A 21,798-nucleotide genomic window follows, 5' to 3' on the forward strand; every position below is an offset into this window, starting at 1 on the left:
CAGTAGTGTGTGCCCTTTAAGGAGCGATTGAGACTCCTGCCCAAGCCACCTGTCACACCAGGACAATGGGTGTGGAGCAGGTTTTAATCAGCAGCCAAGGGAGGCATTAGTGATCCGTGCTGTGGCAGAGATCTTACTGCAGAGACGAGAACGCCTCTTGATTTATCGTTAACGTTGGCATTAGAATAAGCTCAGTGAACTTCTTTCTTCTTTTCCTTTTTTTCTGTCTCTTTATGGCACTTCCTTCCCCTTCTCTTGAAGGTTCACTGTGGTTTTGGTTGGCCTGTTTCCATAGTGACCAGGAGAGCTGAGAGCCAGCTGAGAGTTGAAAACTTGGTAGCCAAATGACCGCCGCCTCTCATGAGATGGGTGACCTGTCTGCATGTTTAATCTGTGGAAGTCGCTAAAGGCTTACAAACCCTTGAGAGGTTCTGCAAGGCATACAAATAAACCAAAAAACTGTCCACCTTCTTGGAGTTCCTTGATACAACATTTCGGTGTATTGAAGGCTCTGAGAAGTCCTGTGTCACCTGTTAACCCTCCATCAACCCTGCACCTCCAAACTGCATTGAAGCGGAAATTCTTTCATCTCAAACTTAATCCAGCCGTCCACAGAATCCGCGTTATAGCACTACTGCCAACCTTGGGAGAGCTTACCCTCCTCCTGTTCCAAGGCAGGTGTCGTTATTCCCTGAAAGGCACAGAACCTGTGGTCTGTTCCCAGCTCAGCCCAGGTCATGAGCAAAGAGGTGTTCATTCAACCAGAATCCAGGGGCAGACTGGGCTGAGCACATGTTAAGACCGTGCTTGCTTTGAGGAGCAGGCAGGCTTTGACCTCGGGAGGAGGACAGCTGTGGATTTCTAGCCCAAGCTAGCTGTTGTGCTTTTGACAGTAAGGGTGTGCTGCTGACCTCTATTCCGATTTTCTCGTGCCTTGATGTCTTTCTTGCCACTGTGAAGGATGTTTGTGATCTACGCACCTTAGAATCTGGTATGATTGAGGCGTGAGTGGGCTTTTAAAGGTAGGGTCGATGAGAAAAATTTCTTCTTGTAGACCCTCTTCAAATAGTTGGCAGTGGCTTCCCTGTGCCAAGAAAGGTTTTTCCAAGCTCTTTGGGGTCCATGGACAGGAGCTTTGTGACCCGGGGGCAGTGCCTGCCTGGGTGGGGCAGTGGTGGGAGAGCGCAGCGTGGGACTGTGGCAGATTTCTGCTGTCTGCACTTTTAAGGTGGAAATCAGTGTGCTGTGCAATCCAACTAAGACTGGAGGAAAAGTCTGTAACCCAGGTGGGCAGAGCTTTGGGGCACAGTTAGCAGGCGGCCCTTCAAACTGCAGAACCACAATAATATGATTTCCAGCCACAGTGACAAAGGCTTGGGGTCTCCTGGCCGCCACACTGAGACAGAAATGGTAACTTTCCCCATCGTGTTGTCAAGCTCAGCGCTCCCAGCTATTTGCCTTGAACTTTGACAACACCTTGATTGTCTTATTTTGATCTTTCAGAATGATGGGGTTTATTCAAGTTCTGTTTTTTTTTCTTTTAAAGAACTAGAGTTTTAACTTCATATGAGTGGTACATTTTTTTGTTTTGTTTTGTTTTGTTTGTTTGTTTGTTTGTTTTATTAGTTGGAAGGAGTGGTACATTTTGAGTTTGATCCTCACCTGAGTTGGAACCCTGTTTGCTTAAGATGTTAATGTAATGACAGAAAGAAAGCTGAAGAATCCTTGTTACTTACAGTGGTCTGTCTGCTGTTTAAAGTATACAGAGGTTATCTTAACACCTTGCTTGTGTGTATGGCTCAATCTGTATTTCTAACATCCTGCTGCTTTTAGAAATCTAGACTGTCAGGTGGTAGGTCTAGGTCCTTCTAGGTCTTAATCTGAGCAGAAAACCTCATGTGTGTATTTTTATTCTGAATGCCCTTCCCTTTGCCCCTTAATCATAAGTTGGCCACATGGTGACTTAATGGGAACAGCAGAAATCAGCCCTAAAGGGTGTTCAGTGCTGGATGGCAGCCCAGATGCCCAAGGGAAGTGGCGTCCCTTGCAGGCCTTGGTCCCACTCTTGAGTTCAGGTGAGTTAAGGGCCTGACCCCTAAGCCAGTAGGGACCTCTGGGCCACAGGCAGCCATGTAGGAAGTGAAAGGACTCCACTCCCACCCCTTGTAGACCTAGTAGCCTCCTCCTCCTCTTACCCTTTCCTCCATAGCATGCGCCTTGGCCAGCATCTCACTGAGCTTGTGGCTCTCAGGTCTTCTGGTTAGAATCTGAGACCCCTGTTCCTAAACCTGGAGGGGCAGTTCCAGCCATGTGGCGTGGACATCCTTGCTGTCTCCATGGATTCTGAGCACCTTCAGAGGGGAAGAGGCCATGTCCCTGACCTCCAGGATAAACCTCTGAAATGTAGGGCCACTCTCCAGGGGCTTGGAGAGCCCGCCCTCTGTGTCCGCCAAGCCTGGCAGTTTTTAAAGTTTTTGAAATGTTTTGATACTTTTTTATACCATTTGCTGATAACCATTTTGTAGTTGCCTGCCGGGGTTTTCATTTTCCATCTCCTCACCACCACCCCTTCCGAGGTCAGCGCCAGGGTCTTGTCATAGCCGCCTCCCATGGACATGACTCTCTGCCATGGCTACGATCTGATCCATGCTTTTGAGTTGTATGAGGTCACACATGGCCCAGGAATGTGACTGTCTTGGGCCCCAGCTGAGCAAAAGGGCAGTGTGTGTGATGAGGATGCGCTAACACCCTGAGACGTTGAACATTTCTTCCAAAGCTCCTACCTCAGCAGAGTGTGCAGAGTTGAAAAGATCCCTGAGGGCCGATCCATCTGTCACCTTTCCAATATGGGTCATTTTTCAACCCAGGGCCTGGCTGGGTCTTGAGTCACTCTTGTCCGTCCACCCTTTCTTTTATAAAGACACATTAACTTGAAATCCAACAAAAGCTGTAACCTAAACCATCCTGCACTTTACAGAGTTTTGGAGATCGCTCTTTTTTTTTCTTTCCATTTTTACACGGGTAGAATTTGTGGCTTTGCAGGGTGTTCGGTTCAGTGTTCTCAAGAAATTGTAGTTTGGTTGCCTTAGAAGAATTAATGAATGTACAAATTTGGGGGAGTGGGGCCGGAGGAGAAAAACCTTCCTGTGTCAGTTTTCTTTGAGAAAAGGAACTCTACTTTTCCAAGTTACTCGAGCCGTCTTTACAGGTTTGCTTGTGATGGAAGGAAAAAGCCCTTTGGATCAACTGAAATGCATCATTACTACCAGCTCCCTTGCAGAATTAGATTTTTGATGATTAAGTATTGATAATTCATTGAGTATGTTCTGGCTGTTAATGTTACTGAAGCCTGTTACCATGTGTGCTATTTTTTTGATTTGTTGCTATTGTATTGTAACTGTATGACACCCAAAGCTTTTCTGTTTCTTATCTCTTCTTAGTTAATTTCCTGCATGTTGAATTTTTTTCCCCTTCTGTTTATAACTCCATGAAGTATTCAATTCTTGAAACACATTAAAAATGACTTGCCTGCTAGGGTATGGCTTATTTTATAATTAAAGCCCTAGTCTTGTGTGGTTATTGTAGTAATCTTCAGTCCTATTTTCTCTGCCCAAATGAAAAAGGACTTTGCATGTTGAGCCCAAATATAATTTGGAAATTAACCAGACTGCCTTTCGGTGTCATGGGAGGCAGGGGCATTCCCAGTCAGCTTTCACTATGCTCCTAATTACTGTATTTTACCAAGTTTTGTTCAGTTCCTTAATGACAGCCCAAAGTCCTGTGACCTGAAATTAAACTATTTGACTAAATTTGTGTCAGTTGGGATAATCTGATTAGAAAAGAAAAACAAGCAATGGGTTATCTTTATCAGAAAGATAGTAGCATTTCCTTAAGAACTGAGTCCCTTTACTGCCCTTAGGGTCCAAGAAGAGGCAGATAGATAGCTCTGATGCCCTGCAGGGGTTTCAAGGCCACCACCAGCAAGCAGACAAGCCCAGACACTGTTGTGGTTAGGCGTTGCTCCCCTGAGCCTTTGGTAATTCAGCTTTGGGAGAATGGTGGGAAGAACCTGCCTGCCAGTTTCCACCTGTAAACTGGATTCAGATTTGCCTCTGAGCCACTGAGCTGCCCCAGATGGGATACCAACTAACAGATGGTAAATTCTCTTGGATTCTTTTACTTCCAGAAGAATCTTAGGTTAGAAATGAGACGCCTCCCATTTTCCAGATGAAGCACCCAAAGCTCGGGCTAATTACATTACCCACATTGGACTACCTCACCTCCCCAGAAGGTCCACGTCCATTTGGGTCCTCTTGAACGGAGAGAGAACCTTAGACAAGGACTTGGAGGCAGGCGGCTGACCTGGGGAGCTGGGGAGCCGAGCGAGACCAGGAAGGAGGAAAAGCTGCTCACAGGGTGCTTTATCTGTGTCTGAGTAATGAGTCACCCCAAGCCGTGGCTTAAAGCCATGGCAGTTATTTTTGCTGACGAATCTGAGGGTTGACTGGGCTCATGGAAATAGCACTCTCCTGGGTCTCACAGTCACAGCCAGATAGGAGCTCCCCGAGACTTACTTACACGTTGGGGCCTGAGACAGCTGGGGCCCCTCCCCCTTCATTTCTTTCCCTCTGCTCTGCTCCCCACATCCCGCTGGTCTCTCTCTTTCCCCCAAAGTAGTAGGGTTAGTCACTCAGTGTTGGCTGACTCTTTACAACCCCGTGAACTCTAGCCTACCAGGCTCCTCTGTCCATGGAATTCTCCAGGCAAGAATCCTGGAGTGGGTTGCCATTTGCTTCTCCAGGGGATCTTCCCAACCCAGGGATCGAACCCATATCTCCTACATTGCAGGCAGATTCTTTACTGTCTGAGCCACCAAGAATCCGCCATATCTCTCTCCAGGTCTTTCTTTACCAAGTGTCTTACCTGGCAGCCAAAGTCTCCCAGAACAGGTGTCCCAGGTGTGACTAGCAACAGCCACGTGGCTGCCATGTCCTGCTCTTCGAGGGCATCACAAGCAACCCCCTGGACTTCCCTGCAGTCCCATGGTTAACACTCTGAACTCCCAGTGCAGGGGGCATGGGTTTGATCCCTGGTCGGGGAACTAAGATCCTACATGTGGGCAAAAGCAAAGATGCCCTAGGTTGGAGGTTGAGGGATGACAGAGATGGCACCTTTTTTGAGGGATATCAATGAATTGGAAAGTCCCACAGCAGCCAGTGTGTCCTCACACATCCTCTGCCCAAGGAAGGAGGGTGGGAGCTCCCAGAGGCCCTGGCGACGTCCACTCCAGGGCTGCCCTGCTCAGAGCTGGCTGTTTAGAGAGCTCCCACCCTCCTTCCTTGAGGCAGAAAGAAGCACCCTGTGTGATGCAGGGGCATCCTGTCAGCGTGTGGCCAGCCCTGAAGCAGAATCAGAGGAGGGCAGAGGGTCCGTGTTGGACCCCAGAGGCACCTGCTACTCCTGATACTTAACCTAAGTCAGCCAGCTCACACCCAGCTCTTTCAACTGCTTGGAAAAGGCCACCATGTACATTCCCTGCATGGGATGTTAACGCCCCCAGAAGGCGCTGCTGGGATGCAAACACCAGAGAAAGGGATATTACTCAACCACGAACAGGAATGAAGCATGACACTGGTGACAGCATGGATGAAACCTTGAAAATACTGTGCTGAGTTGAAGAAGCCAGGCACGAAGGGCACCATGTTGTGTGATTCCGTTTACATGCAGTGGTCAGAACAGGCAAATTTAGAGACAGAAAGTGTTTGCTTGGGGCTAGGGGAGGGGTGTGATGAGAGAAGACAGGAGTGCAGAAGTTAAAGGATATGGGTTTCTTCTGTGGTGATGAAGATACCCTAAAATTGACAGTGTTTGTGGTTGCACATGTCTGTGACTGTATGAAAAGTCATTGAATTGTATGATGTATGAATCATATCTCAATACATTTGTTTAAAATATCAAAGCAATACTTTACCCCAGAGACTTTCCTGGCAATCCAGTGGCTAAGACTCTGAGCTCCTAATGCAGGGGACCCAGGTTCAATCCCTGGTCAGGGAACTACATCCCACAAGCTGCAACTAAGAGTTCACATGGTGCAACAAACACCTGGCATGGCCAAATTAATAAATAAATATTTTAATTAAAAAATGAAAATAATAATTCACCCCATTCTCTGAGTTTTGTTTATTGGTCTCCCAGATAACTACAGGTTGAGATTCAGACTAGAAACCCCTCTCCTTGGGTTCTAAAATTGGGGTTCTAAAAAAGTAAGAATAGGATTTCCCTGGTGGTTCAGTGGTTAAGTCTCCGAGCTCCCAACGCAGGAGACACAGGTTCCGTCTCTGGTCTGGGAGGATTCCACCTGCCACGGGGCATCTAAGCTCGTGGGCCACAACTACGGAGCCTGCAAGCCCTAGAGCGTGAGTTCTACAATGAGGAGCTGGAGCACCACACCTAGAGACTAGCTCCATGGAACTAGAGAAAGTCCACGCAGCAATGAAGACCCAGTGCAGTGAAAAATAAATAAATATTTTTTAAAGGGTAAACATTCTTATAAAAAGAATTTTTTTTTTAAGAGTAGCATTAAAAAAAAAAAAAAAAAAAAGCCTTGATTTCAGGCCTGCCAAGGGAGCAATTCTGTGTGTGCAGACCTTGCGGTATCCTTCAGAGGGCGCTCTAGAGCAGCAGTCCTCAAACAGTGGTTCTTGGATCAGCAACATCTGCATCCCAGGGAACTTGGGAACGCAGATTCTCAGGCCCCACCCCAGATCCGCTGACTCAGCCACTCCTGGGGTGGGGCCCAGCAATGTGTGTTTCCATGAACCCTCCTAGGGAGTCTAAGGCAGGCTCAACTGAGGATCACTGCTCTCTAGATGGTTCTGTCTCCTTTCTGCCCCTGCAGGCTTTCCTGAGCTATGAGTCTGCCAGATCCCCAACATCTGTGCCCGGTTTGCACTGACCAAACCTGAACCACGGGGCGTCCCTCTGGTTAAAGTCCAACTCAGCCCGGGGGTAGCCAAAGACTTGGGCTCAAGAAGGCTGGCGAGGTCTCCTTTGCAGGGCAAACCTCTGCAGGGCCACACACCTGCTGCATCCCAGGGAAAGTGAACCTCATCTGTGCACTTCCTTGTTGATGGGAGGCAGGAAGTGCTAGGGTGTGGTCCGACCCTTTGAATCGTCTCCAGCATCCGCTGGCGCTGGGACTTCATGCTTGGCTCAAGTGGAATCTTTTGACCAGGCGTGCCATAGCAGTGATTCATCTTCCCAGGGGTCACCTAAAGGCACTAAAAATATCACTCCTGTCTGCAGTTCTAAGTGCCTCAATGCTGTGGGCTTTCTTTTTTTGTTCCAGACTGAAATTCAAGAGACCAGGATTCCAGTCTGATCTTCCTAACTAATTAGCCTCAAACAAGGCTCTGCTTGGTGTCTCCTGCTTTTAGAACAGGGACTAGATCTCACCTCGGCCACATGGACGGAGCGCAGGGCTGTGCTTCAGGAATGTGGCTTTTTGCTTTCACTCTGAAACATGCCACCTGGACAAGAGATTTTATCTCTTAAATCTCAGTTCTTTACACTGTGGATGAGATGTCCCTCAGAGTGTGACCTGCCTAACCCTTGTCTCCTATGCAGCTGCCCCAGAGGAAAATGTTTAGGCCAGGAAATGTTTAGGAAACTCTGAGGTGAGATCTTCCTCTTGGAGACTCACATCAGGCTACACATTTTTATATTATAGCCTCTGAAAGTCCCATTAAAGACACCTTTGTAACTTTGGTTAGGACCCTTCCCTGGTGGCTCAGATGGTAAAGAGTCTGCATGCAATATAGGAGACCCAGGTTCCATCCCTGGGTCAGGAAGATCCCCTGGAGAAGAGCATGGTAACCCAGTCCAGTCTCCTTGCCTGGAGAATCCCATGGACAGAGGAACCTGGCAGGCTATAGCCCATGGGGTCGCAAACGGTTGGACACAACTGAGTAACTAACACAGCTCCAGTTAACCCAAGGTTTCTCAAGCTTGTTTGTGCCTCCTTGCTAATAACTATAGAGGGCTTCCCTGGTGACTCAGTGGTAAAGAATCCACCTGCCATTGTAGAAGACATGGGTTCAATCCCTAGTCTGGGAAGATCCCAGATGCCTCGGAGCAACAAAGCCCAAGTACCATAACTATTGAGCCTGTGCTCTGGAGCCTGGGAGCCACAAGTACTGAACCCCAGACACCCTAGAGCCTGTGCTCTGCAACAAGAGAAGCCACCACAAATGAGAAGCCCATGTACCCCAAAGAAGAATAGCCCCTACTCACTGCAACTAGAGAAAAGCCCATGCAGCAAGAGAGACCCAGAACAGCCAAAATAAATAAAAATAAAATTTTTAAAAGTAAACAAAAGTAACTGTAGAGATTTTATGTCATCATAACACCTTTTAGGAAACAGGAAGCTAAAAGATTTCTGTGTCTCATCAACTCTGACAAAGATTTGGTGATATTCCCATCACCCATTTGGAAAGATGTCACAGAGATGTCAAAGAATCCGCCATAGGATTCCTCATGGAGGACAGTGGCATGATGTGGTTACTATGTTTTAAGGTCTGGCTCTCAGTTTTGCGTATCTAGAATCTTGGTCTGGTTAATGCATATGTGATGGTTAATTATATGTATCAACTTGACTGGGTAACAGTGCCCAGATATTTAGTCAAACATTACTCTGAGTGTTTCTGTGAAAGTGTTATTTGGATGACAGGAACACTTAAATCGGTGAACTTTGGGTATAGCAGGAGACTCTCCATCATGTGGGTGGGGCTTCAATGAGGTGAAGGCCTGACTAGCACAGAGATCAACCTCCCCAGAGCAAGACGGAATTCTGCCAGCAGACAGCCTTCAGACCTGAACTACAACACACTGGCTCTTCTCAGGGTATCCAGCCTGCCAGCCAATCCTGCGGATTTGGGGCTTGCCAGCCTCTGTAATTACATGAGCCAATTTCTTAAGATAAATGTCTCTCTCTCTCTCTACACACACACACACACACACACACACACACACACACACACACACACACACACACACACACACACTTTCTATTCGTTCCATTCTCTAGAGAACGCTGACTAACATAACAGCCCCAAGAAAACAACTCAGGGAACTGACTACATGAGCCAAATTCTGAAAGAATTCAGCCTAGGGTCCTGTGTACTGTCCATCCTTTCCCCTTTTTAAGAAATCTTAATGTAAAATATATTCAAGCCTGCAGGTGGCCAGGGCTCTGCGTGCAAAGCTTTCTTTACTCTTTATCTGACTTGCTTTGCCACCACCAGTAAAATGGCAGCGGTTTGGGAAAAGCAGCATTTTTTTCTTTTTTTTGTCTGCATGGCATAGCATGTGGGAGGTCTTAGTTCCCTGACCAGGGAGTGAACCCTTGCCCCTGCAGTGGAAGTTTGGAGTCCTAGTGCCTGGACCGCCTGCAGTGGGGGCAATGTGGTCAGGTGCCCCTCTCCTTTCCTGGGAGGCTGCCCTCCCTGGAACCTGCACATGCTGATAAATTAAAAATTATTGCATAACTAATATATCAATACTGCTAATAGCGGCAACACTAACTTACATGCAAAATACTTTTATTTAATCATAGAGCAAGCACAGCATAGTAATTACCTACCCAATGGTAATTACGCTTTTATTATTTTTTAATCCTCTGTGAAAAGAAAGCATCTTAAATTGGAAAGAAACAATCCATGTCACAAGCCAGTTAGTCAAAAAATGTTTGTTTGTTTGGAGAACCCAGAATGTTCATGGTAATTTCCACCCCTTATAAAGCGCTTATCATGGACCAGGCATCATGCAGAGCCCTGGGGCTTTGATGTGTCCTCACAGCCATGATGCAGATGCATCTCATAAATCATGATTCGAGATGAAGAAACAGAGACAGAAAAATTAAATCTCTTGCTGGGGGCGGGGGCAGAACTGAAATTGAAGCCTTGGAGCGTTTAACTCAGAAGTAGAGCAAGGTAAGCCAGCATGTGGCCTAGTCAGTGTGGGTGTGTTAGTCACAAAGCCCTGTTGATGGACATGAAGAAAAAGATAAGGCACTGTGCCTCTGAAGGAAGACTGTCACTCCCTTGGCTTGTGTTTCTCTCTCTCACCAGACTGAGCAACCAGAGAGATTCTGTTACTGAAGGCAAGTTCGTGTGCCCGACGCAGTGAGGTCAAACAAACCAAAACCTCAGAGTTTGAAGCAGAGAAAGATTAATTGTAGGGTCAAGCAAGGAGAATAGGTGGCTCACGCTCAGAGAAACCCGAACTCACTGATGGTTGTTAGAATTCTCATAGGCAAAATTTAGGTGAGGGCTGCAGGAGGTGTGACTTTCTTCTGATTGGTTGGTGGTGAGGTAACAGAGTGATGCTCCAGGAATCTTGTGTTCAGCCTGAAGTTATCCACCTGGGTGGGGGCCTTAGTTTCTGCAGAAGAACCCGAAGATATTGTTTGAGAGGGAACCAGGACTCTACCCCAAGTCTACACTATTGTTTCTTGGCTGCTCCTTGCTTGTTTCTGGGCTTCCTTTGTGGCTCAGATGGTAAAGAATCTGCCTGCAGTGCAGGAGACCCAGGTTCAATCCCTGGGTCAGGAAGATCTCCCGGAGAAGGGAACGGCTACCCACTCCAGCATTCTTGCCTGGAGAATTCCATGAACAGAGCAGCCTAGCAACACACTTTCTTTCCCTTCCCTGATAGGCGACTATCTGAATCTGCCCTTTGGGATTCAGGGATGGTCAAGAGGGCTGAATGAAGCCTATTTCTTACAAATGAGAAATGGCGCACACAGAAAGGATTTGTACCATGGAGGGCACCACAGGTCCTACTCCATTTCACTTCTAATAATAGTTAAACACCTCATCTTAGACTGTTTCCTCTACCCACTAAAACAAATCAGAAATCCAAATGACATTAGAATAACGTTGCCTCTCTTACCTTTGACATCAGCTAACAGGTTCCATCACATTAATGTCTTTCCATTATTTCCCCTGTTAGCTGGCTCCTCTGTAGCATCCTATTCAGGATGGCTTAATTGGGAAGTCTATGAACTTTCTCTAGCTTCAGGCATGGCTATATCCAGGAGCTCACAAAGTATCTCCAGCCTGCGATTCAGTTGAAGGCTCTTAACTAGTATCAAGCCCTCCTGTCTCTTTGCGCTCCTCCAACCTCACCACCTTCCCGTCTCCAGCAATTTACCTGCCAATACCTGAGATGTCTTTCTAAAATGAAAATGTGGGGACTTCTGTGGTGGTACACTGGTTAGGACTCTGAACTTCCACTGCAGGGGGCATGTGTTCGATCCCTGATCAGAGAACTAAGATCCTGCATGTCACACGGAGCAGTCAAAAAGAAAAAAAAAGTTCCAGCATTCTTTCTTTCAATAACTATACAGACTCTATTTTGCATCCTTCCTTGAATCCATCCCCCCACTCTGCTGCCTTCCTTATCAATAAGCTTAGTGGACCTCTGACATGGGTTCACTATTATATTTGAATGTCAAGTACTAACTTTGTGAAAATGACACTTACACACCAACAATATTAATGTATTTATGGCACTCATTTGGTGGTAAGTAACAAAATGCCAGTCCAAAGTGGCAAAGGTTTGAAAGGGTTGGGGGTCTCAGTTCATGTGGAATTCTGAGTTGTCTGCAGATTCAAGCTGCTGTATCCAGGGACTCAAGAAACATTGTCAGCTATCTCTTACCTCTTCCTTTGTCTCTCTCTCTCCATCTCTCCATCTTTTATCTCTGCTGAAATCTGCTTTTTTTTTTTAATTGACGTGTAGTTGATTTACAATATTGTGTTAGTTTCAGGTGTACAACAATGCAATTCAGTTATACATACGTACACTGGAGAAGGACATGGCAACCCACTCCAGTGTTCTTGCCTGGAGAATCCCAGGGATGGGAGCCTGGTGGGCTGCCGTCTATGGGGTCATACAGAGTCGGACACGACTGACGTGACTTAGCAGTAGCAGCAGTATACATATGCACACATTCTTTTTTATATTCTTTTGTATTATGGTTTATTGTAGGATGGGCTTCCCAGGTGACTCAGTGGTAAAGAATCCACCTGCCAATGCAGCAGATGCAGGAGATGAAAGTTCAGTCTCTGGGTGGGGAAGATCCCCTGGAGGGGGAAATGGCAACCCACTCCAGTGTTCTTGCCTGGGACACTCTCGTGGACAGAGGAGCCTGGCAGATTACAGTCCATGGAGCTGCAGAGAGTCAGACATGGCTGAACGACTGAGCACGCGCACTATTACAGGATGTTGGCTATAGTTCCTGCTCGGCTCCTTCTAAAGTGGGGGTTCTCACGCGACCACAAGCTGCCCACCCATTAGAACCTTGGTGTGCCGTGTGTGGCTGCATTACAAGGCTGTCCTTCTCACTGGGCTCCGATCTATCCTGGTGTTACTGAGTCTAAGCTCATACTGCTCACCACAGACATGTCAATAATGAAGAGATGAGTTTGGGGGGCAAAGAATAGCAGCTTTCCTTGCAAAGATGGCAAACCAAGAAGAAGGTGGGCCCACCCGTGCACCAAAGAACCATTTTGTCTGAGTTAGAATTCAGACTTCTTTTACACTAAAAGGGGAGGGAAGAAAGCAAGACACTTTCTGGTTCTGGGCTGCCTCTGGAGGGGTGTGTTAATTTCTTCCTTTCTGCAATCATTCACAGGTGGGCCTGACCAGGATGTTTCCTATGGGCTAAACAAAGCTACTAAAAATATATATTTGTGACATGCTTAATCTTTAGACTTGGCATGCAAACTTTTAGTTGAGGCATGTGGGATCTAAGTTCCCTGACCAGGGATCAAACCCAGGCCCCCTGCATTGGAAGAGCAGAGTCTTAGCCACTGGACTACCAGGCAAGTCCCCCCAAAACTCTTGCATTATAGTAATCAATCTTCACTTGACAGTAGAAAGGATACTTATTTTTCTAGGCTAAAGAAGACTGAAAGAAGGCTATCCTATCTCTCCCCCACCCCCAGCTGTCTGTTTGGCAGAAAAAAAAAAATGTTAGATGAATATCAATGACAAATAAGAATTTCTTGGAAGAATGGGAAAGGTTGGTAGGGGTGACTGGATCAAGAAACATGAAAGAGTATTAAATAGTGATGTCACTGCTTTAACTCAGTGGAAACATGAACGCATGGCAGCTAATGGATTAGTCTACAGGATATAAGCTTCCTTTCATCATGCCAGTGCATTTCAGTATCTATGCTGTGAGGCTGGCAGGACACACTGGACTTTCCTCTTATGTGATAACTGAGTTATAGAAAATCAATGATTCGTTCAGGGATTCAGAGTGACTTGAGGCCAGAATCAATGCAATCCAGACCCTTGGTACTTCTTACCTTGGCTTACTCCTCTTCTTGAGCACTTTCCCCCTGGCCAAGGTCCTTTAAGATAGAGGCACCTGTTCTGTGGCCTGGGGACAGTGCCCAACCCTGGGGAGGGCAGAGATGAGGAAATAAGTATGACAGAGAAGAGAGGAAATACACTGTATAGGTGTTCTGCTCCAGAAGAGACTTCAACTACATGAGTTCTGCCAGTCAGAATAAAAGGGCGAAAGGAGAAGAAATAAATGCATGAACACGCCCTTTGGGGAGCTGATATGAGAGGCAGCAACTTGCATTTCCTGGTCCATCTGCTCGCTTCCTTCCTTGGGCAGGTTGCTGGGCTGAATTTGATGTTGATGTTTAAAGATTAAATATACTTGAAATAACATGCCCTGCAGAGCAAGCCGTGATTAGGGCAGCTCCGGGGGGACAACCTGACGCTCCATTCTGCTCTGGGATGAAAACCCCCAGAGTTGATTTTATTAAATGACACAGAGGGAAGAAGGCCACGTGACAACACAGGCAGAGACTGGAGTGCTGAAGTGCTAGGCCGAGGATCACTGGCAGCACCAGAAGCTGCAGAGGCCTGAAATAGATGCTCCCTCAGAACATCTGCTTGTCACAGCAGCCTTAGGAAGCTCATACAGCCACTAGGCAGGTTCTTTCTTGCCTAGAACAGGAGAATGAGATTACTCAGATGCACAAATTTGGCTCAAGGGCTTTTACCTGACCCTTCCCCATCCCCACTCCTGCCCAGGGGACAGCCCTGCCAGGCACCCGTCCAACTCTCTACCCGCTGCCCCCAGCCCCTTCCCATTTTCCCTCTTGCTTCTCAGAGGACCTAATCAGATACTCTCATCTCTTAGATTCAACGGTTCTCAAGATTTCATCTTGTTTGCTTCACTTACTCCTTTTTCCTTCCTGTTGTTGTTGGTTTTTTTTTTTTTTGGCCTTAAATATTTTTCAAGCAAATCCCATACATCCTGTCATTTCACCTGGATATATTTCAGCATGTGTTAGTCGCTCACTAGTGCTCAAGTCTTTGTGACCCCATGGACTGCAGCCCACTGGAATCCTCTGGCCATGGAATTCTCCAAGCAAGAATACTGGAGTGGGTAGCCATTCCCTGCTCCAGGGTATTTTCCCGATTCAGGGATCAAACTCAGGTCTCCTGCATTGCAGGCAGATTCTTTACCATCTGAGCCACCAGGGAAGCCCATATCTCAGCAACATCCCTTGAAACATAAGTGGGGTTTTCTAGAACAGCCCCAATTCCACTAGCACACCCAATACATTTGTTGACAGTTAATTCCCTGGTCTCCAGGCCTTACGCACACTACTAGATTGTCTCAAAGATGTCTTTTTGTATGAAATAATGCCATTTTCAGCAACATGGATGGACCTAGAGATGATCACACTAAGGGAAGTTAGACAGGGAAACAAACATTATATAATACTGCTTTTATGTGGAATCTAAAATATGATACAAATCACCTTATCTACGAAACAGAAACAGACCCACAGACATAGAGAACAGGTCTGTGGTTGCCAAGGGGGAGGGCAGTGGGGGAGGGGTAATTGGTGGTTTGGGGTTAGGAGATACAGGCTAGTGTATAGAGAATTGATAAATACCGGGGTCCTACTATAGAGCACAGGGAGCTATATTCAGCATCCTGAATCAACCACAACGGGAAAGAATATGAAAAAGAATCTGCTATATGTATAGCTGAATCCCTCTGCTGTACAGCAGAAATTATCACAACATTTAAAATCAATTATACTTCAATAAAATAAAATTTTTAAAAAGAAAGAGAGAGGGGGGAATAAAGGATTTCCCCGGTGGTCTAGTGGTCAACATTCCATACTTCTGCTGCAAGGGGCACAGATTCAATCCCTAGTCAGGGAAGTTGTGTGTGCCACATGGTGGGACCAAAAAAAAAAAAAAAAAGTAAGAGTGTCATTTTATGGTTTGACTCAATTTCCAAATCAGATCCCAAGCAGGCCTTTGGCAAACCTTAGTAGTGATTTGAAAAAAAAAAAAGAAGTGGTAGTTTGGGCTTCCCTGGTGGTCCAGTGGTTAAGAATCTGCCTGCAAATGAAGAGGACATGGGTTCAATCCCTGGTCCAGGAAGATGTCATATGCCACAGAGCAACTAAGCTCATGTGACACTGCTGAGCCCAAAGGCTGTAGAGCTCTTTCACTGAAATGCAGAATAGCCCCTCTTGCCGCAACTAGAGAAAGTCTGCCTGTAGCAATGAAGACCCAGTGCTGCCATAAATAAATCAAACAATCTTAAAAAGCAAAACTATAGTTCTATCTCATGAAACTGCTTTAAAAAACAAAGTGGTGGCTTGACTTCTTTCAGCTTTCAATACTGGAGTGGGTAGCCTATCCATTCTCCAGTGGCTCTTCCTGACCCAGGAATCAAACTGGGGTCTCCTGCATTGCAGGCGGATTCTTTACAACTGAGCTATCAGGGAAGCCCCTCTTTCAGCTTCCTCAGCCCCCAAATGGGGAAACCAATAGTCTTCACCTCACTGGGCTTTGTGAGAATTAAAAATGGTCACTTGTTCATTCATTCATTCAAAAAATATCTATTAAAAGGCTGCCAAACATCTGGAACAGTTCAGTTCAGTTCAGTTCAGTCACTCAGTCGTGTCTGACTATTTGCGACCCCATGGACCGCAGCACGCCAAGCCTCCCTGTCCATCACCAACTCCCGGAGTTTACTCAAACTCAAGTCCATCGAGTCGGTGATGCTATCCAGCCATCTCATCCTTTGTCATCCCCTTCTCCTCCTGCCCCCAATCCCTCCCAGCATCAGGGTCTTTTCTAATGAGTCAGCTCTTTGCATCAGGTGGCCGAAGTATTGGAGTTTCAACTTCAGCATCAGTCCTTCCAATGAACACCCAGGACTGATCTCCTTTAGGATGGACTGGTTGGATCTCCTTGCAGTCCAAGGGACTCTCAAGAGTCTTCTCCAACATCACAGTTGAAAAGCATCAATTCTTCAGCACTCAGCTTTCTTCACAGTCCAATTCTCACATCCATACATGACCCCTGGAAAAACCATAGCCTTGACTAGATGGACCTTTATTGGCAAAGTAATGTCTCTGCTTGTTACAGGTGTGTAAAACTATCAGGGAATAAAGGTAAGCTTCCTGGAGCTTAGAGTCTAGTGGAGGAGATGGATAATCCACACCGAAAATAAATATTCTGCACACTGTCATCCAGTGAGAAGTGCTGTGGAGGGGAAAAACAAAAATAGAACAGGAGAGACCGTGGTTGGGCAGAGAAGAGGTCCTTTCAGAAAAGTCCTTTTGGAGCGGGTGGCCATAAGAAACCAGAGATCTGAGGGAGTAAGGGGAAAGAAAGTTCCAGGCAGGCAGAGTGGCACATGCGAAGTAAAGTGGGGGACCTGCCTGGTGCCAAGTTGTCCTTCTCAAAATTCTTAGTGGTTTTTTTTTTTTTTCTGGCTGCATTGGTTCTTCACTGTTTTTTTTGAGGGCTTTCTCTAGTTGTAGTGAGCAGGGGCTACTCTTTGTTGTGGTGTGAAGCCTTCTTACTGTGGTGACTTCTCTTGTTGTGGAGCACAGGCTCTAGGTAATCGGGCTTCAGTAGTTGCAGCATGTGGCTCAGTAGCCATGGCTCACGGGCTCTAGAGCAGAGGCTGGATACTGTGATGCCTGGGCTTAGTTTGCTCCGGATCATGTAGAATCTTCCCGAACCCAGGATTGAACCTGTGTTCCCCTGCACTGGCAGGCAGATTCTTATCCCCCGTGCCATCAGGGAAGTCCTCAGATTTATTTTCATTTTACAAAATTATTGCTGATCCCCAAAACTTTTGTTTTTGTGAATTCTATCTTATCACCATATACCAGTTAGGAATGAAAACCAAAATATTTGTAAAAACATATGACAATTTATTTCTCATAAATTCATTGTGTATCAGTGTAAAACATAAAATATTTTTAATGAAATATAACTTTTCAAAACAACAACAAAATGGTGTTGAGAAGAGTAGCATTGTTTTGTATTTTGCAGCTGCATCCTCATATCTGCTTGTGACTTCAGTTGCTTGTGATATGTCGTTTTGATTCAAGTGTGAAGAAAATCCAGCCCCACACAGGGCATGCAGCTGGGAAGGCAGAGAGGAGTATTTTCCTGAAAAGTATGGTTCTCAAAAAGGAATGGCCTTTTTTTTTTTTTTTAAGAAGAAAATTAAGAAGGGCCTTTTTTCAGTAATTGTGTATATTTTTATTTGTTGCTTGTGAAAAGCAAATTTCTTAAAGGAAAACTGCAAAGTGGAATGTGAAATCATCTCAATGAGTTTTTCAATCTCTGTTAGATTAAAATCCACTGGTCTGTCTTAGTACTTTGAATGGATCTTTTATTCATGCATAATTTTATAACATCCTACATGGGTCATTTGGAAAACACTGATTCAGTGAGTTATGCACACCTTCCAAATATGAAATGTTCCATTAGCATTAAAAAAAAAACCACAAAACAACAACAACACTCATTTGTTACTATCACCATCAATCTCATCAGAAAAGTCTTTAAATGTTGGGAGGCTGCTCAGCTCACAATGGTGGATATGTCTCCCCAATTTCCAATTTTTCTTAGAAAACTTGAATTTTATTATTGGCAATATCCTGTCAAATGCACCGTGCCCTTGCAAACATTATCTCCCTTTCCAAAAAGTCTGGGAATCATAACAATAATTTCCATCATTTATGGAGCTCTTGCTCTATGCTGAACATCTTACTAAGCAATTTACATATGTTTTCTTGTTATTGTATTCATTTCCACTACATTCCTGAAAGGCATCATTCCTCCCGTTTTACAGAGGAGGAAACTGAGGTCCAGAGAGGTAGGTACTTGCCCAAGGTCACATAGCTACCAGTACTCTTCTATACTATCAGAGTTTCAGAAAAGAATTTTCCAGGTAGGATAGGTCTAACTGAAAAAGTCTAACCCCTTGGACCCAAGAATTAACTCCTGCTTGTTAGACCATATAGCCATTGGTTTAGATGGGAAAATATGGGGCCCCTCTCAAGAGGTAGCTATCAAGGCTTAGCTCAGATGTTACCTCCTTGGAGAAAACTTATACCTTCCCTGGGATATAATAAAAAGTCCCTTATCATTAATTGACTGGTAGTTAAAAAGTGCTAGGTACCATATTCCATGAGCTAGATATATTAGTTTCCTCCTGGCAACATGCTTGCAAAGTAGATTGTATTATTCCCCTGTGTTAATTTCCTGTTGCTGCTGTAACAAGTGGCCACAAATTTGCTGGTTTACAAATTATTTTGCAGTTCTGTAGGTCAGAAGATTCACTGGGCTGAAGTCGTAGGCAAGGCTGTCTTCTTTCTGGAGGTTTCAGGAGAAAATCTGTGTCTTTTCTAGTTTCTAGAACGGCATTCCTCCATCTTCAAAGCCAGCAGCCTAGCATCTTGAAATCTCTCTCACTCTGTCTTCCCTCCCCACTTAGTTGTTAACTTCTCTGATTGTCTGATTCTCTGGCTTCTTCCCTCTTTCTTTTCTAAAGGATCTTCCTGTTTACATGGGTCCCACCCATTTAATCCAGAATAATCTCTTTATCTCAAAGTCTTCAATTTAACCCCATCTGCAAAGTCCCTTTGCAATGTAAAGTCACATCTGTACAGGTTCTGGAGATTGGGAAGTGGACATTTTGGGGATGGGATGACTGCTCACCACACCTCCCTTTTACAAAAAATTCACAGAAAGTTTAAGAAAGTTTACCTGCTGAAATTCATGCAGCCCAGTGAATGGGGGTGTTGGGATTTTATTTCAGGCTTCCTTTGAGAGGGGCTGTGGTAGGACTTTGTTCCAGTGTGCAGGCTCTCTGGCTCTCTAGTTGTGGGGTGGAGGCCCACAGCATGTGGAGGTCTTAGTTTCCCAACCAGGGATTGAACCTGTGTCCCTGCATTGGAAGGTGGCTTCTTAACCACTGGACCACCAGGGAAGTCCCTTTCAGGTCTTTCTTGACTGTGCTTTCCTCCCCTGGTTCTCATTGCAAGTATAAGGGCCTGCTAAGGACTGTAGGGCCTACAAGGAAGTGTGCTAGTTAGTTAGTTGCTCAGTCATGTCTGACTCTGCAATCCCATGGACTGTAGCCCACCAGGCTCTATTGTCCATGAAGTTCTCCAGGCAAGAATACTGGAGTGGGTTGCCATTTCCTACTCCACAGGATCTTCCCAACCCAGGGGTCGAATCTGGGTCTCTTGCATTGCAGGCAGATGTTTTACCATCTGAGCCACTGGGGAAGCCCAGGGCCCCCAGTGCTTGCTCATATTTCCCTTTTCACATGTATCTCCTTGTATTGAAATCAAGTGGTGCCACCATTAAAAAAACAAACAAACAAAACATGCTGTTGAAATTCTCTGGCAGGCCAGTGGTAAAAAAAAAAGAAAAAAAAAAAAGGAAGAAAATAACGTGTTATCCTGGTACTGTCTCTGCAAGTGATTTGAAAATTAGAACTGGGTCTCACTGATCATAATTTAGATTTTTTGTTCAAGCACCGTTACCATAAAAACCAGATCTAAACCACCATAAGTCATCAGTGGGTTTTCATATCCCTCCCTGTCTTTATATATAGGTAGATTTTTTCCTGTGGTTTTAATCACAGCATGGATACAATATTATTGTTTCCCTAGTTTTTAAAAGTTGTTTCTTTTCTTTTTGCCAGTGTGTTCACACTCATTTAATCTGCTCCTCACAGAAATCTTATGAGTTAAGAAATTTTATTAACCTTATTCACGGGTGACGAACCCAAAGACTCAGCTGGAGGGGCCGAAGCAGGTGGTACCCTGCATGGTCAGGTGGGGCTCACTGTTTCTGGAACCAATGACCCGAAAACTGGTCTGTCCGCTCACTTGCATGTAGGTGTGTGACAGGTAACACTTACTGGATGCTTACCATTTGCCAGGCCCCAATCCTAAACGCTTTACAGGTGCGTTTTTATTTTTTAAAAATATTCTCCGATGCCTAGTTAAAGGCGTGGCACAGTGCAGGCGCTCAGTGTGTTTGTGGAATGAATGAAAAGTGAACAAATGAATGAATGGGTGGATGCGACCTCCATAAACGCGACTGCTCTGAGATCTTCAGCCAAGGGTTCGGCGGAGCGGGCCGACCTCAGGCCGCAGCTCCCGGCCCGTACTTCCCGAGTCTCGCCCAGCACCGCCCAGGTGGCCTCCCAGAAGCCCGGGCCGAGTAGGCGCTCTCGCGTTATCACCTCTGTCCCCCGCGCTTTCCCCTCCGGGCCCGGGAGCTCTGGTCTGCTGCAGGCGGGCCCGCATCCGCCTAGGGGTGCGGGCTCAGGGTCCACCCCGGGCCGGCTCCCGCCGCGCACGCCCACCTGTCGGCCGCGCATGCGCAACGCACGCCTGGCGCGCCCGTCCTCCCCGCGCCCCGCGGCGCGCGGCCAGTGCGCAGGCGCGGCGGCCGATGCGAGTGTGTATGTGCGGGCGAGAAGATGGCGGCGGCGGGGGAAGCAGCGTGAGGAGCCGGACGAGCGCCGAGGCTCATTGAAACGGGCCGCCATGGCCCTCCGCAGCCCGCAGGTAGCCGCCAGCCGGCGCCCTCGGCGGGAAGGGGCCCCAGGCCGCAGGCGGGCGGGCGCCGGGGCGGACGGGCGGGCGGGCGCACCCCGGCCCTGAACGAGCGTGTGGGAGTGGGGGAGGGCGCCGGGACACGCTGCCCGGGACTAGGCCCCGAGCCTCCCGCCGCCTCCGCGCCTCGGCCGCCCTCAGCCCGGCCCGCCCCGCGCCCGCCGGGCCCCACCTCGTGGGGGCGGCGGAGAGGGGGCGCCCGGGCCGGCCTGGAGAGGGTATTGGGGGGCGCGAAGGGGTTAACCTCAGGGCTGGACCGCGGGGCGAGCCGGCGGTAAGGATGGGGCCCTGGCCGTCCCGGGAGGCTACCGGGGGGCTTCGGGAGGCCCGGGAGCGGCAGAGCCTTCCACGCCCTCTGGTTGCCTCTGCCCGCAGCGAACCGCCAAGATTTGGGGGTGCATCGTTTTCCCCGTGGCACTAAAGGTTGCTTTCGCAGTTTGATTGACCCCGGGGTTTGGTGGGAGTGAGGGGGATTGCTGGTTTCTTGGCTTTTAGATTGAAGTGACTGAAGAGCAGCTTAAGGTTACTGTTGCAAAGGGGACTCGAAATAACTCGCCCGGACCGTACTTTTATTAATACCTGCCTTTGAGTGACATCCTTTGCATGAATCCGTCTCAGCCCGGCTGACACTATACTAACGCACACTGTCAGAGCGGTCTCTCAGGCTTAGGGGCCACTTAATCCCGTAGTGGAAAGAAAGAGGAACGAGCACGCTTTTAGGGAGATAGTGTAGAGTTGAACTCAGTCCTCCCCACTCCCCCAAATACAGTTGCTCGGTTTGAAAATCAGCATGTGGTCT

The 21,798-nt window shown here is 46.9% G+C and overlaps 1 protein-coding gene across 1 annotated transcript in view; it reads left to right on the top strand.

The window, feature by feature from the left end:
* The first annotated feature begins 20,813 nt into the window (after positions 1–20,813).
* Positions 20,814–21,798, top strand: part of USP10 (ubiquitin specific peptidase 10) — a 64,519-nt gene continuing 63,534 nt past the window's right edge. Inside the window, exon 1 of the mRNA XM_061138312.1 lies at positions 20,814–20,951. Coding sequence (XP_060994295.1) covers positions 20,931–20,951 — 21 coding nt within the window. The 5' untranslated portion in view covers positions 20,814–20,930. The remainder of the gene's footprint in view (positions 20,952–21,798) is intronic.

This window comes from Dama dama, chromosome 4 (genome assembly GCF_033118175.1).
Source record: "Dama dama isolate Ldn47 chromosome 4, ASM3311817v1, whole genome shotgun sequence".
In the NCBI taxonomy this organism is placed as follows: Eukaryota; Metazoa; Chordata; class Mammalia; order Artiodactyla; family Cervidae; genus Dama; species Dama dama.